This window comes from Chrysoperla carnea, chromosome 3, assembly GCF_905475395.1.
Source record: "Chrysoperla carnea chromosome 3, inChrCarn1.1, whole genome shotgun sequence".
NCBI classification, from domain to species: domain Eukaryota; kingdom Metazoa; phylum Arthropoda; class Insecta; order Neuroptera; family Chrysopidae; genus Chrysoperla; species Chrysoperla carnea.
Genome location: NC_058339.1, coordinates 92208204 through 92224022, shown reverse-complemented (window position 1 = coordinate 92224022; position 15819 = coordinate 92208204). Strand labels below are relative to the sequence as shown.

Sequence of the window (15819 nt, the reverse complement as noted above, 5' to 3'; positions counted from 1 at the left end):
TACATATCATAATAATATATAACCTTTAACTTATAAAGACAGCAGTTACACGCCCACCTCGTTTTACGCAGGTGAAGTTGCACAAATCAACCAGTTATGTATAGAGATATGAATAATTTATTTGTAATTGAAAATAATGTCATATTATTTTAATACTATTGTTAATTAAATAATATCAGTTAATTGAATAAGGTGTATTGTGTTATTTCGAATTGATTTTATTATTGTATCGATGATTATTAATAATGGATAGATATATTGACTGTAGAGCATGTTCAATACACAAATTTATATTCGTTTACAAAACTCAATTTGCAGTTATTGTAAATAGACTATCATGAAAATGGTTTTGTATGCTGTAAATGTTACATGTGTCTCATACTAACTCTATAGTATAGCTAATAAAGTACGGAAAACAATCAAATGCTTGGATTTTTTATTACCTATACACATAGATAATAATTTAAAAATTATCTACTGTAGTGCCATCTAGTGAATAGAGTGTAAACTTTTTAGAGCTCATATGATAAAACATGTTGGAGTGGCATATCTATATTATAATTATTTGTCTATGCCTATACACGTCACAGTTTTAATGAAACCGGGTGAAATACGTGTTGTTTGGAGGTGTTTCGGGACTCAATACCTTTTTAGCTCCCCGCTCCCCATTCGAAAACCATATTTATTATAAGTTACTACTACTCAACAAGACTACTAGTTGAAGATATCTGCAAACTCCGTATCTTTTATAGTTTTGGAGAAAATGGACACCAAAGTGTTGTCCAAACTCTCACGGTTAAATCAGTGACGTTTACGAAAAAATGTTTAAAACAAAAGTTGTTTATTTTTTTATAAAGAGCATTTTTAACATTAACTTTTGTTCCTATCTCTACAGGTTTACATGATGATCAAGACCCAATTGATTTATGCTGCTCATTTACGAAAATGGATTCCAAACAACACATTCCATCCGGATACGTTAAAGCTCTGACGTGTAATAATAAGAAACCCTAGGTGTTTTGCTTCGTTAGCTAGACTATGGTAATAGTATATGAGTATAATACCTACATGTAGGAACATTTGAATATTTGAACAAAGAAATACCTTTGGGGGAATCTAACGTAACCGATATTAAATAAAATATGTATACCATATATAATGTTACAGGTTACAGGTTACAGGGTTACAGGTACACAAAGAACACATTGTTAAGATTTTTATTTCACTAACTTACCTGTAAGTAGAACCCCAAAAAGGTATTATTATTTAATGAACTTCAATCAATTTTTTATTATTGTTCCTAAATTATATTCGCCATAATTAACTACAATAGTTTATTATTGATAGAATAACAGAAGTACAATTTATAAAAATTAAAAAAAAAAGCCCCTAAGGCAGGTAAATTTTTACACCCCTTACGGTGTTAAATTAATAAATTTGAGCTGAAGTTTTCGCATTTAACTTATAAATCGTATATTCAAATGTTTGATACGCCATACTCGAACTTTTTCAAACTAATTTTGGGTCTCCAAATGGTATATAACGTGTCCATGGATTAATTTTATATACACATGTTTTGCTATCAAAAAATAGTTGAATTTCGATTGTGATTTTCCCAGAAATGAGTCTAGCGTCGAAAACTTTAGCATTCGTTCATTTTTTCTGTAATTTGTGTTTACATATGAAATTTTTCAAAGGCTTTAAAGTCATTTAACATTGTCAATATATAAATGGCAAATAAGAATACGGAGTTGAAAATGAAAAAAAAAAAGTTTTCTAAAAGCATTTATATGACTTTAAAAAAAATATATAACATTGAATGCTAGAAAAGAAACTACATTTAAAATATTGTCACGGTTTAAATTCAATTATCCATCAACGCCATAACTCAATATAATCAATACTAAAATTTATAAAATGTTTCTTGCTATATTTTATATTTTATTTTTGACGATTGTGTCTGGTGGTTGGTTGTTGCAACAAATATATATAACTTTAGATAAAATGCTTTGCAATAATTCATATCCGAAGAAAATTAAACGTGTGAAAATATATAAGAAACAAAAGTTTATGAAAAATTTTTACTCTGATATAGAGCCGAGCTGAAATGGTGAACTTAAAGGATTTCGATATCAAAACATTAGTGATACCAAAACAATTTTGAAATTCTGTGTGTCAATTAATGAAAACGCCTTCTGTATAAATTTCAAATCAATTCTCTGTATGTAGTAAAAAAATAATGATTAATAATATAATGTAGTTAAAATTATTGTTACTTTTGGAGTCGGTGTCAGCCAAACTAATGTAGCAAACTGTTCTGTCAGAGTTGTTTCCTTGGCTGACACCGACTTAAAATAACAATAATTTTAATCGTTATTTTTTTACTTTTTAATGCATATTAATTTGTTTTGGAAAAGTTTTTCTTTTGAAGTCAGTTTTCGTTTTGTTAAAAGTTTTTTTTATTTTGTGATTTTTAGTGAATATACTAACTAGTTTGTTACTAAAAAAAGAAGCATCGAAATCGGAAGGCTTGATATTGAGTTATTCGTTCTCTTTTCGTGCATAGTTAATGCGACTTTTATGGTTTTCTCATGGATGCCGTTGTCAGAACTAGACCAAAATAAAATGGGACCACACGGGAAGCACCAGCTTTCAAATAGATAAAGAATCATCAAAATCGGTTCACCCAGTCAAAAGTTCTGAGGTAACAAACATTAAAAAAAAAAATACAGTCGAATTGATAACCTCCTCCGTTTTTGTTTGAAGTCGGTTAAAAATGAAAAACTTTTCTTGGTAAAAAAACTGACTTTGATAGCTAATTTCACCAAAACTGTTTAGAGAATCGATATGAATTTTTCACAAATTTATTAAAATTAATGCAAGCACTGACATCAATTTCATCAATTAACTCAATCAATTGTTTGTTTTCAACTTGTTTTATAAGATAATTGGTCTTTGAGCTACAACCCTGCCCTGTCCCAAGTAAAATAGACACTATAAGTAAGTATACACAGATATAACCAGTAAAATACCATTGTCTATATAAGTTAGTAGTATAACTTGGTTGGTTTATTAGTCTGTTTATGTATTTAACTATTACTTTTTGTTCCTTGATAGATAGATAGATAGATATAGGCCAGTCGACATGTTCGAAAAAGTGTGATTGGGTTGGAAAAAGATCGAAAGTTAATGACTCTTTGAGATGTGGTTCAGAGAGATGGTTTACTTCATATGTAATGTCTTGTAAAGTTATTTGTGCTAATCGAGCAGTTGGATTATCTTGAAGAAGGAAAAACTCGCAGTTCAAAGTGGTCAATTCGAACTTCGTTACCAGAAAATACACTGTATCTCCAAAAATAATTCGAATTTTGAAATATCCGTTTAAAAACACATTCTTAAAAGTCTTACGTCCAAAATACTGCCATAATTTCCGACCCAAAAAGGGGTGTTATAACTTTTACCGCTATGTCTGTCTGTCTGTGTCTGTGTGTCTGTCTGTAGCATCATAGCACCAAAACGGATGAACCGATTTTGTTTTTTTTGTTTCCTTTAAAAAGGTAATTTAATGGGGAAGCGCAAGTTTTGGGTTCCCCGGGAAAATGCAAAAAATTGACGATGATCCTCAAAATCCGTTCTGCTTGGAGAAGGCTTTAAGAAAATAAGGTAATTTAATTGAGAGTATTCAAAGATATGTTTAAAGGGTGAGTTTAGGATTCCGTACACGAAAAATTTATCGAGGGAATTTAAATTTTTTAAATTTCACTTCTTCTATCAGAAATTATCTGTCGACTGAACTAAAAATTGTATGTATGTAATCCACAGTATGGTAGGTAGATACAAAGATTACCTACAACACACATTAAATGTAACTAAACTACATAACAATAAAATTGTTTATTTATTTATATTTATATAATACTTTGTCTATCTGCTGTTTGCTGCTTGCTACTCTCATGTCTTTGTTGTTAATGTTATTGTTGTTGTTGTTGTTGTTAGAATTACAAAGATTTGAGTTGTTAATAATGAAAAACATTTTATGCATTATAAAAATTTATATGTTAAGCTCAAAGTATAATTCAGTTATTTTCTTATTACCAAAAATGTTACTAATACTCTTTACGAGAAAATCTTTCAAAAATAACAGATTTAAGAAAACATCCCTTTACTGTACTAATAACCCAAACGAAAATTAAGGTTTATCCTGTTTAAAAAACATCCAAGTGAAGTTTTTTCACCGGGATTATCTTTTATTCGAATGCAATAAATTACCGATGAAAAGTCCATTGCAAAATTATTTGCACATAAGAAAATTATTCAAGTATTAACGTAAATTATTATGTTTATGGCAGTTTTAGCTATTATAAAATTTATTCGTGAGCTAATTTTAAGTAAAAACAAACAATTGTCTGAGTTAATTGTTGAAATACCATGTACAGACAGTATTGATTACGAAATCGTTTGCTTTTTACATCATGTAAGTAAAGGAAGATAGTCACTCTCAGGTAGCCACAGTTGTGTAAATCTAACACGACTGTGGGGTCACACATACATAACTGATATTTTCATATAATACATACTATCATGTTCTAATCGAATTCGCGACCTCACGGATAAACAGTCAGGTTTATGAACAAAATTTCTCAAACAAGAGTCTTTTTTTACATAAACTTTTCTCTGACGGTGTACAAGATGGGTCCTAAGGATCCAAGACCCAATTGACCTAGTCTCTCCATCCATATAAGGGATGAACGAGCAGGTTAGATTTATGGTTGAAATTATTTTTATCTTATTTTCAATTTTCAATATTTTGAAAATTAAACCAGATATCGAAAAATTTTAATTCTAGCTTTTCATCTTATATCGTCAAGTTATATAATTCACCATCAAAATTGATCTTTAAGATATTAAAAATAAATGATCAGAAGGTTATTGATCTGACTACTTAAAATTATATTCACTATGACTTCTATTATTAACTTTTCCTTGTAATTTTCGAGCAAATTAAGTTCGTAAAAAAATCGTAAATGTAAGTAAAACAAAGTTGAAATGATTCGACTACAGAAACACATAATTAAATGTTGTTATAGACAACAACAGTACCGTAATAGTTAATATTTTTGTTGCGTTATTTTACCAAATATAGAGAACCTGGAAGTAAATACTTAAAATCATATGTATACAAATAAATTGGACGTACATAGTCGGTGTGGTAGGTACTGAAGTCTTGTGAGTGCGACCCCTGAAGTCCACATGACTAACTTCCCAGAGAGGGAAAAAACATTAAAAAAAGGTCTTGTTAGCCTTCATAGATTATTCTTCGAACATGTACAGCAGCTTATACTGGAACGATCGTTATTTCCATAGATAAATGATGTGGTTCAACTAATTCTGCTGAAAACTCTTTCAGGTCTTAAATACGCGATTACTTATAGAATAAGCCCAGTTACATGTTAATGGTATAACTGGTTCACGAGATAATCAAGGCGAAACAATCCGAAATATGTAAAACACGAGATTTTCAAAATCGGTCCCATTAAAAGAGCAAAGTGAAAGAGAAATCCCTTTCTGGTTGAATGATATTGTTGGAAGAAAATTTGTGAAACATGTGTAGACACTATCGTATAAGTATAGAAAATATAGCTTCACTCTCTGTATGTCGGATAAGAAACACTAGAGACTGCATGTCTATAAGAACTCACTCCTTTTCATAAAGTTAGTTCAAGAATATGTTATTTACATTCTTATACTTGCTCAAGAAATACCTGTGTAAATTTGTATTCGGCATCGGTTCAAATTATCTCATAGTGCCATCTATTGAATACGTATGTTAAATCAAAATAAGATTACTTGGAAATTTTATAACTGTCGACGTCATCTATTGAAAATTTATAGAACTTAGCATTGATTTAAACCCTTTCTTAACAAAAAAAAAAAAAACCAACCTTAACATAAATTCATATTTCAGAGATAAAGACTATTATATACTATAGGTTGGACTAAAAAAAACACATCTATAAAATTTCATTGAAATCGGTTGAGTAGTTTTGGAGTTCAGCGTAATCGAGCATGATAAAAATGCATACAAAAAGTATATGATCCGATCGACAATCTTTGCTTGGTACAAAACGACAGAAAATTTTTTGTATTATTTAAAATAAACATGTAATTCAGCTTATGTGAAATTGCATGAGATAAAATTACTTTATAATTAATAATTTGGAACAATGGAGCTTTCACACAATGATTTCATAATTTATATAATAATATAATTATTTAAAAATACAGGCAATATTATTACATTAATGATATACACATTGTATAAAAGCTCTAAGCTATTATAATGTTATGAATTTCAATCTAATCGAGTTTCAATTCGTTGGGTACGTAGTCAAGGTAGGGACAATCAAATCGACACCAGCACTTCCAGATAATTTTGGTGTTAAAGGGGATTGATTATAACTATTTTTTAATTGTTTACATGTAAATGCTATAGTAAATGTCAAATTAAAATAATTGAAAAATAACAATTAAACTTGTTGCATTAGAAATTGTAAAAATCCATACAATTATATTAATAAAGAAGTGTATCGTTACCGTGGAATCGTCTCCAATAAAACTCATGCATTGTGCGAATAAAATGACTATAGATAAAATTTAAAGCTCTTTCCCGTAATTTTCGTTGTAACATATTTATATTTGATGAAAATTATAAGAAAATGACACATTAATACGTTAATGTTACCTTAGAGATTTATTTCAAACATATATCATCAACGTCAGTCAATTCTTGAATGATAGACAAGCAAAAGTTTTACATATTTGTTTTACATTTATCTCAAGAGATATTACAATAATTTATAAGTGCTGTTCTTATTGCGAATTCTATTCTGAACCTCTGAACCGAATATACGGCGAAGATTATATCGTTTATCTAATTACAACCCTTACTTATAATATAAATGCGAAAGTAACTCTGCCTGTCTGTCTATATGTAAGTATGTTACGAAATCACGCCTAAACTACTATACCGATTTAAAGGAAATTTGGTACAGAAGTAGTCTAGACCCGGAGAAAAGACATAGCTTACTTTTTAATGCAAATAAGGGCTGTAATGGGTGGAAAAAGGATTGATGGGAGTGTGCTTCTAAATCTTAAAAAGTTCTGAATCGATTAAACTCAAATTTTAACACGATATGCAACCAGCTACAAGGAATATTTTCAAATATACCCAAGTCCAATATCAAATAAAAAGGCATGATGTGTTTAATTCAAAGTGGATCTCTGTCATATCCCAGCGGTGAAGGTAAGCAAGCCGGGTAAAAAATGCTGGATAATTAAATAAATGTATATATGTCAAGTTATCCGAATTCTTCCATAATTTATGGGCACACTGTATAAAAGCTGTTAATTGCGTTCAAAACACATATAATCTAAAATGTGGTGTTACTGGATTTAGTAGTTGAATGTCTTCATCTCGTGCAGAAGGTAAATAAATCTAAGAATACCTATATTTATAATGATAAAACAATAACAACATTAATTATAGATTAAGTATTAGCAGGGAGCACCACAGTAGGTGGAGACGGCAGTTAAATCGATCGCAGCGCTGTTATCTTATAAAATTTACAATAAACCATGCGTTTTATTTCAAATATGATTTAATTTTCAAATATTTACATGTAAAGGATATAGTAAATGTCATATTGAAGGTATTGAAATTGTGAAAATAAGAGACGAAATTGCATAAATAATATTTTAAAATGTAAATTAACATAATTACTTATTTCAATTTTTTAGAATTGTAAATCCATTGACTGGTATGTGAATCCATACAATTATATTAATAAAGTTATGCGTTGTTACCATGGCAACTATCTGAATAAAACTCATGCATGGAGCGAATATATGGATGAAAGTTTGTATTAAGAGTAAAACAAATGTTTCTGAGAATTATTATAATATAATAAACGATTGTTTCTTTCCTTCACTTACCCTTAGAAAATAATAATAATTAAAAACTCATTAATAGTATTCATTTATTTTATTGAAAGGGTATGGGTTCGTATCCTTGCACAAAGATCATTATATTATCAGGCGAAAATCCAAGGAATTGTTTACAGCTTCTTCGGTTGCCTTTTTTTGAGTCGAATGGACGTTTGAGGTGAGGCAAATTATAAAAATATTTTTTGGGTTCGCAGGTGGCCTAGGTGAAAATGGTCGGTTTTTTTTGGTTTAACCTCCCAACCAGCAAGCAAAACAGAACGATAAAATAAACTTTAAACGGTATTAATTTAAAGAAACATGATGCAAACAAAAGTTTTTGTCATTTGGAAGGAATATTACCTAAGGTTATCTTATTTTAATTTTCTTCTTTTTTGTAATTCATTACAACTGAATAAAGCAACACCTTCTTCACCTGCAGTCAGTAGCACTGTCTGGGAGTGTTAAAATCAATATCCACAGCTACACATAATAATGTATTTTATCAATATCATATTTAGATGGTTTCAGGCATTATTTATTAGTTATAACATAATTCATAAATTTATATTAAATTATTGTAGAAAGCGTGAGCAAATCTCTCATTAGAGTTCTGACGGGTGACATCTACAATGATATAAAAAAAGCGACTAATATATAAAAATTAATATTCTCTTTTTTTTCCGGTAGTCTTTACAAATATGATTATTATTATTAATACTCGTGCTTAATAAAAAGAAAATGTTTATTAATGTGTGAAAACAAATAAAAAATATACCAGCATCGTCATCAAGTATCGTGCCTATACCGTTTTCTTTTTATTTTTCTTAATATATTTTTTTTTTCGTTCTTAATGAAAAAATATAGTTCTGCTTTCGTTTTTCTGAAAATGAAATATGCGTACATTTCCTACATTTATTACATTTTATATTAAGTTAATATATTCAATGTAGGTTTATTACATTCAATCCCTTCAACTAATTTGTAAAAAATTTGTTTATCACACGACTAGAAATTTCATTTTTGGTTGCTATTTTTCTATTTTTCCAAATTTTACAATTTTCTCGACGGTACATTATAGTGCAACCCTAGCACAATATAGCACATCTTTTGCTTATTTTAAATTCTAAAATCAACCTGCTACCATCCAGCACATAAATCTTTAGATATATAAATCACTAATAAATTCTACTCATAATTTTTTTGAGGTATTTTGGAGTTGACATAGGGACCGAATATGAGACATCGAATTTCGATTATTCAAATAAATCACATATTATATAATATAACATTTAATGGAAAAAAAATCTTCCGTCATCATTATATAATAGATATCTGGTAACACTTCAAAACGTACATTTTTATAAGTTTTAATTTCCGCTATGGATTAACATGTATTTATTATGTTATGACGTGAAATATGATTTATGTTTACAAAAATAAATACTGAGTGCTTCCCTAAAAAGGTTTTTTTTTTTCACTTGATTGAATAAGCAAAAAATTCCAAAATATTTTCAGGAACATTTTTTGTTTGTTTTTCTAGAATTTTCACAAAACCACTATAGTTAACCTGAAAAAAAATTAACACACTTTTATTATAGTTTTGAAGAAAAAAATGTTTCAAACAAAAGTTGTTTACTTTTTGATAAGGACCATTTTTTACATTTAAACTTTTGTTCTATCTCTAACGGTGTGCAAGATGGGTCCTACGGATCCAAGACCCAATTGACCTATTTACGAACTCGACTTTTTACGTTCTGAGTACACTGTAAAAAATTTCAGCTCCATATCTTTTTTCGTTTTTGAATTATCGTGTCCACAGACGGACGGACGAACGGACAACCAAAAATGGACTAGTAAGGTGATTCTATGAACATCTATAGCAAAATTTTGTGCGTAGCATCAATATTTTTAAGTGTTACAAACTTGGGACTAAACTTAGTATACTATGTATATTACATATATGCATGGTATAAAAACTTAAATATCGTTTAGATGAATTATTCGAGATATCACCCAATAGATTCTTTCAACATTGATGATAATATTTATTCATAATAACAAATAATGATGTATCAAATGTTAATTTCCGTTGGTAAATTTAAATTGAAAATGTGTAATGATTGAAAATTAATGGATTCATTCCATCCAGGCCAACCATTTCAATTTTATACACATACTCGTAGATAGTTAGTTATATTTATATGCTTTGTACTATATATCAGAATGTATTTAATCAACATTTTAAATTTTACATTGATTTTCAATTAAACTGCAATTTTGAATCAAGTATCAATTTAACATTCTAAAAAACATTGAATTTTAGTGAGCTTCTCAACTAGCAAATTTTCGATTAATTAACCGACTTCAAACAAAAAAGGAGTATAATATTATATAAATTATAACAAAGGTCATTTTCGACATTTGGTAGGTAGGATCGATGAAATTTTCCCCAGTATTCCAACATAAGTTCAATAAAAATAGTTCCATTTCCCTCGACAATACGCGAACAAGATGCCCTTCATCAAACTTTTATTTTGTCCACCCTGTATTATCATTGTAGCCTTATTAGATAAAAAAAATGGCTCACTTTCTCTTTCTTTTTAGTTAAAAACTTTTAAAGCTAGAATAATTTTTTTTAATGTTACATATTTCAAAAATAGGTATAAGTATAATGTCTATAAATTTTTACGTTTTTAATTAAAATTCGTATATACAGCTTCATTTTTTCTCCAAATGTAAAATGATATAAAAACTTTTTTACATAATTTATTTATTTTTTTTATGTTTTCACTCTTAAAAGATTTTAAAAAAAAATTAATTAATTTTTACGTCAAACTAGAAAGCCGTATAATCCTCCAATGCTAATGTCAGTCTAAAACATATACTATCAGTATCAGTGTTATTAAAAGTAATCATATAATTACATTGAATGTTTCATGTCCAAAAATTTATTCTACGAAGCCTAAAAAGCTCTATAAACCTATATTGTGTGGTGTTGCAGCAAAAAAAAAAAAGACACCGACCAAAATAAATGATTATATTTTATTTTATAAATATCAAATCAAATTATTTGTCACAAATTTACAGGGGATATACACCTTAAGGTGATTCGATACCAAAACGAAAGTTTAACCAAAAATCTGAAATTTTATGTGTCAGTTAATTTCAAAGGTCTCCCGTAAAAATTTCTAGTTGATTCTCTTTCTGTTAATCTATTATTCCAAAATTAAGAACTGTGCATAAAAATGAAAAACCTTTTATGGTAAAAACACTGACTCTGATTGTTAATTTCTCCTTAACCGTTCAGAGAATCGATATAAATATTTCGAAGTATCGAAATACCTTAAATTAAATTTATATATTTTTAATAACAGATACCGTTAATGTTGACTATAATAGTTAAGAATATTATTAGCGTACGCATGCGAAAGCACAACGAGTATTATCCATTAAAATTGAATTTCATACAAATTTTGGTGGAACAGACAGAAATTAATTGCCTTGGGAAATTGGTTGACAACATTTACTAGTTTCATATAATTGGATATTTAGTCGAAACAATTCATAAGAAAATTTATTTGCTAATTTTGCAAGTATAGTCAAGTATGGCTAGCATTACATTAATTCTTCAACGAGCTTCACTTAGTATTATACATAGGTAAGAGCCAACAGCCACTGATGATGTAAAAGCTTAAAGCTTTATCATAACAGTATCATAGGTATAATAAGGGTTTTGTGTTTAAAAAAAGGTGTTATTGAAGTGTTATCCTCCAAATGGAAAGTATATGATGACTGTGCTATCGTAAAATAATTCCTAAAAGAGGGTATTAATTAATCAATTTATTACTTAAAAAGAATAAAATGCTGCAAAATATCCGAGCTCCGCGATAAACTAGAGTCACGTTGTATTTTAGTAACCAATCACAGCCCCACAATCCAAAATCCCAGCGCAGCTACCGATATTTCTCGATTACGTTTGCTAATGCCCAATGAGAAAAAGAAGTCTGCATAGGTGATAGAATGGGACGATAAGTGATATCGTCCAGCAAAGTGGGCGAGTTACTGCTTGTGTAAAATAATAAAACAACAAATTTATTTTTGCACATGGATAAACATGAACAGATAAATAAAAATTATTGCATTATCTCAAATGTATAACAAAAAAAAATGGGTTCGAAAAGTGTCAGAGAATAGGTCGATTGTAATAAATTTCTAAATGCTTTAATATTTATTACTAATAAATCATTAATCACATACCCGAATAATTCGAAATTCATTTTAAAATAAATTATCTTCTATGTATACGTTATCTCAAAATAAATTATTGTTTTTCGAAATGTTATTGACTTACAGGAGGATAACAAAGTTCGAAAACAAGTGAAAAATGCCAAATCGATAATTAATATTCAAATGAGAATTACTCCAAGGCAATGAAAATAAAAAGCTTGATTTTTTTTTTATATGAAATTGGGCCTAGTCAAATTAATTCGGAAAATTTTAGACGGGAGGTGGGGTTTATACATTTCAAGAAGTTTACTATTCTCAAAATCAATTTTAAAGTCTGTCACAAAGAAAGCGAAAGCAATGAAATCTTTTCAACTTCTTTTGTACTCTTAGTAAACTGGATTGGCGGACATACTTCAAACTATATTTAGTTGTATTTTTTCTTCAAAGAGAATTAGTTTTACTATTTTATTTGTGGGTAACTTTGTAACTCTAATAATAGTTCTTTTCTACACTGAACGAGTAAATAAGAAAAGCATTTTAAAAAGATTTCTTACATATTTTCTTTTTGAAGTATACATACATATCGGGTGGACCATTTTAATCTTTCATGGCTAGTAGCTTGTTTTGTCATTAACTAATCAAAAAATAACAGAAACGAAAGTTGGGTAGTTTAATGGGGGGCATCTTGTGCTAACAGCAGATTGGTCCTAGTTCTCCGAAATGTTTTAGAAAATTTATCCTCATAAACAAACCAATATTTTTTATTTAGAAAATTTTTTCAAAAATCGTTAGCTTCCCGAGAAAATGCGACTTAAAAATATGTAGTTAAAGTTATGTAGTATGTTAAAATGCTTTAGCCAAAATTGTCAAAGGCAATAGAGGACATTTGCCTGTATCCATGACTTTGACCTTCAATTATCGATAAACTTTAAGAGTATTTTTTTTTTTCGATTAAAAGCAATAATCATACAGTTTTCAGTCCCATTTCCTCCGAAAACTAACGCAAAAAATGTTTTAAATAAAAAATATTTGTTTTTTTATGAGGGTCAACTTTCTATTTTAAAGTGTTATTCTATCTCTTATCTTTCAGGATCTAAATTTACTATTAAAGCCACCCGAAGAATTAGGTTCAATCTAATGTCAGAACATGATATCCCGCATCAAACTCTGCAACTTTTGTTTAAGTTATTTTTAAGTTAACTGCAAAACTAGCTATTAGCCATTCTAGAATAAAAAGTTCCACCCTGTATTTATTGCATACATACATTTCTAATATACAAGAAACAAAATAAAATAAAAAAGTTTAAAAAAATATAAGCATAGAATTTTAAAAAAAACATATATTGAAGAAAAATACTTACGTCCTAAACATGTGTGCTTACGAAACTGTAAGAATCCTTCAACACATTTACATGCACCTTCGATACAACTGCTGTTTGCAACTTTCATAGAACACTGTTCATCCATTAAACAATCGTAACCCAGAAGTGTAGCTGTAACAAGATAAAAATACAAAAATGTAACACCATATTATACTTTACAAAAGTATTTTATTACATAGTTAATCGAGGAAATAAAACCGAAAAAGTCGTCTTACTAAGGAATCGACTTCTTATCAGTAGATTTTTATGGGAGCCGGTAGAAAGTGTATTTAACAAAGTCATATTCATGTGAACTTGTGCTTTTTCGATTTACCACCATGGTGATACAGAAATACTAAGATAAGGGTAGGAACCAAGCTTTGTTTATTATATTTTTTGTTTGTTTGATAATTATTAATTATTAAAGTAATAAATTTCTTGTAAAACAATAATAAATAATAACTTACATTGTAAACATGTAGTATCGTTGAATTGAATGTAAAATGGTTGACATATACATCGTCCTTGTCTACATTGACTTGAGTCGACTGCTTGTAGGCATTCACGATCATTTCTACAACGTCCACCTAAATCGGATGCTGCATATAAAAACCTCGAATAGCCACAGCACTGTAACAAAACAAAACAATAGATTTAATATATATTTTATCGTAGAGCTTTGACAAGGGTGAATATGTGGGTATCCTGTCCACTATCCACCAGCCTGGCCTGCTGTAGAAAACAAAAACAAAGGTATGAATTGTAACCGTTGTAACCAAAAACATACACAGGATTATAAATTTTATGTAAAAAGCAAATAAATATAGATATTTATTATTTATGTATTCAGTGAAAAGTTCATCTTTTGAATTTCAATATATTCGGAAACACGTTTCCTTCAACCCGGTGTCATTGTGGTGACCAAACAGAACATAGCTGTTGTGGCCGGGTATATTTTACCCATCTACATTACTAGCTGTAAACTACTCGCTCTGCTGGACAACCTTCACTCTATCACTTCAATATGTCGCCACTTATCCACCTTTTGTTCACAATTCGTCGATTTTATTATTTTGATGCGGAATCCTAACTTTAGGGCTAAAGCCCTCGCTGTACTCTGCCATGTTTCGCTGTAAAACATTATGGTTGCATAGAAATAGATGAGAAGTATCTAGTTTTTATCAAATTTGATAAACTCCGATAAAACAGTCCTCAACTTTTAAAGGGATTGACTGACTTTCATATAACAGTACTTTAATGTACCTATCATGCCCGTTTATTTGATATCAGACTTCCCACTATTACCCCCTCTCCCCATATCTCCTTGCGTTGGGCACACGCTATTCAACCTCTTACAGCTCTTTCGCATTAAAAAGTAGGTTATGTCTTTTCTCAGGCTGTAGAGCAGGCATGGGCGAGTTATTTTAAGTCGAAGTCACAATTGTTATAGCCTTATTGTGAGCTATAAACTTTATTGTGTTGTTCTTTATCCAAGTCCGCATTGCTCATACAGGAGGAAGCGAGACGAGTATACGACTCTTCTATCTATCTCAGTTTCTCTAATAGTAATGAGATAGGTATCAAAAAATGTTTTAGTTTTGCTTGTCACTAGCTAGGAAGCCACTGTCTTACTCGTATTTTAGTTACAGAGGTCTGATGGACTTCTGTAAGTCACATTTGCCCATGCCTGCACTAGAGTATCTCTTTATCAAACATTTAAATCAGTTCAGTAGTTTAGGCATGATTGCGTAGCAGACAGGCAGGTTTACTTTCGCATTCATCTACATTGCCAGGAGTATATTAACTCTTTTTTTTACCAATATACACTTTTTTGTCAATACAACATAATCTTTTCAATATAAACAATATATGATCAACAAATCAACAGTATCAAATATAATAATAAATAAAAAAATAAAACAACAATTTCAATTTTAATTAAAAAATTATTAAAATGAAAACAACAAAAATAATAAAAAATAATAATAAAACAACCACACAAAATAGAATAAATTATAAATGAATAAAGAATGGAAAAAATATACAAAACACTACACACAAAACAATAACGATCAAATTAATAATAAAAAAATATGTTCCATTCATATTTGGATGATGGTGTATGGTTATGAAAAACAACAAAAAAAAACCAAATTGTGAAAATGCTTTAATGAAAAACCACAATGAAAATTTATAAGTTGTTTTTTAACATTTTTGTTGTTGAAATATCTGCTTTTTTTTACACAGG

General features: G+C 29.2%; 1 protein-coding gene across 1 annotated transcript in view; it reads right to left on the bottom strand.

Annotated features, from left to right (window-relative positions):
• The window catches only part of LOC123296356, a 34915-nt gene extending 20203 nt beyond the window's left edge, over positions 1–14712 (bottom strand). The window contains exons 1-3 of the mRNA XM_044877818.1: positions 14614–14712; positions 14039–14201; positions 13572–13703 (exon numbers count right to left, since the gene is read on the bottom strand). Of these exons, the coding sequence (XP_044733753.1) occupies positions 13572–13703; positions 14039–14201; positions 14614–14712 (394 nt within the window). The remainder of the gene's footprint in view (positions 1–13571; positions 13704–14038; positions 14202–14613) is intronic.
• Between the last annotated feature and the right edge of the window lie 1107 nt (positions 14713–15819).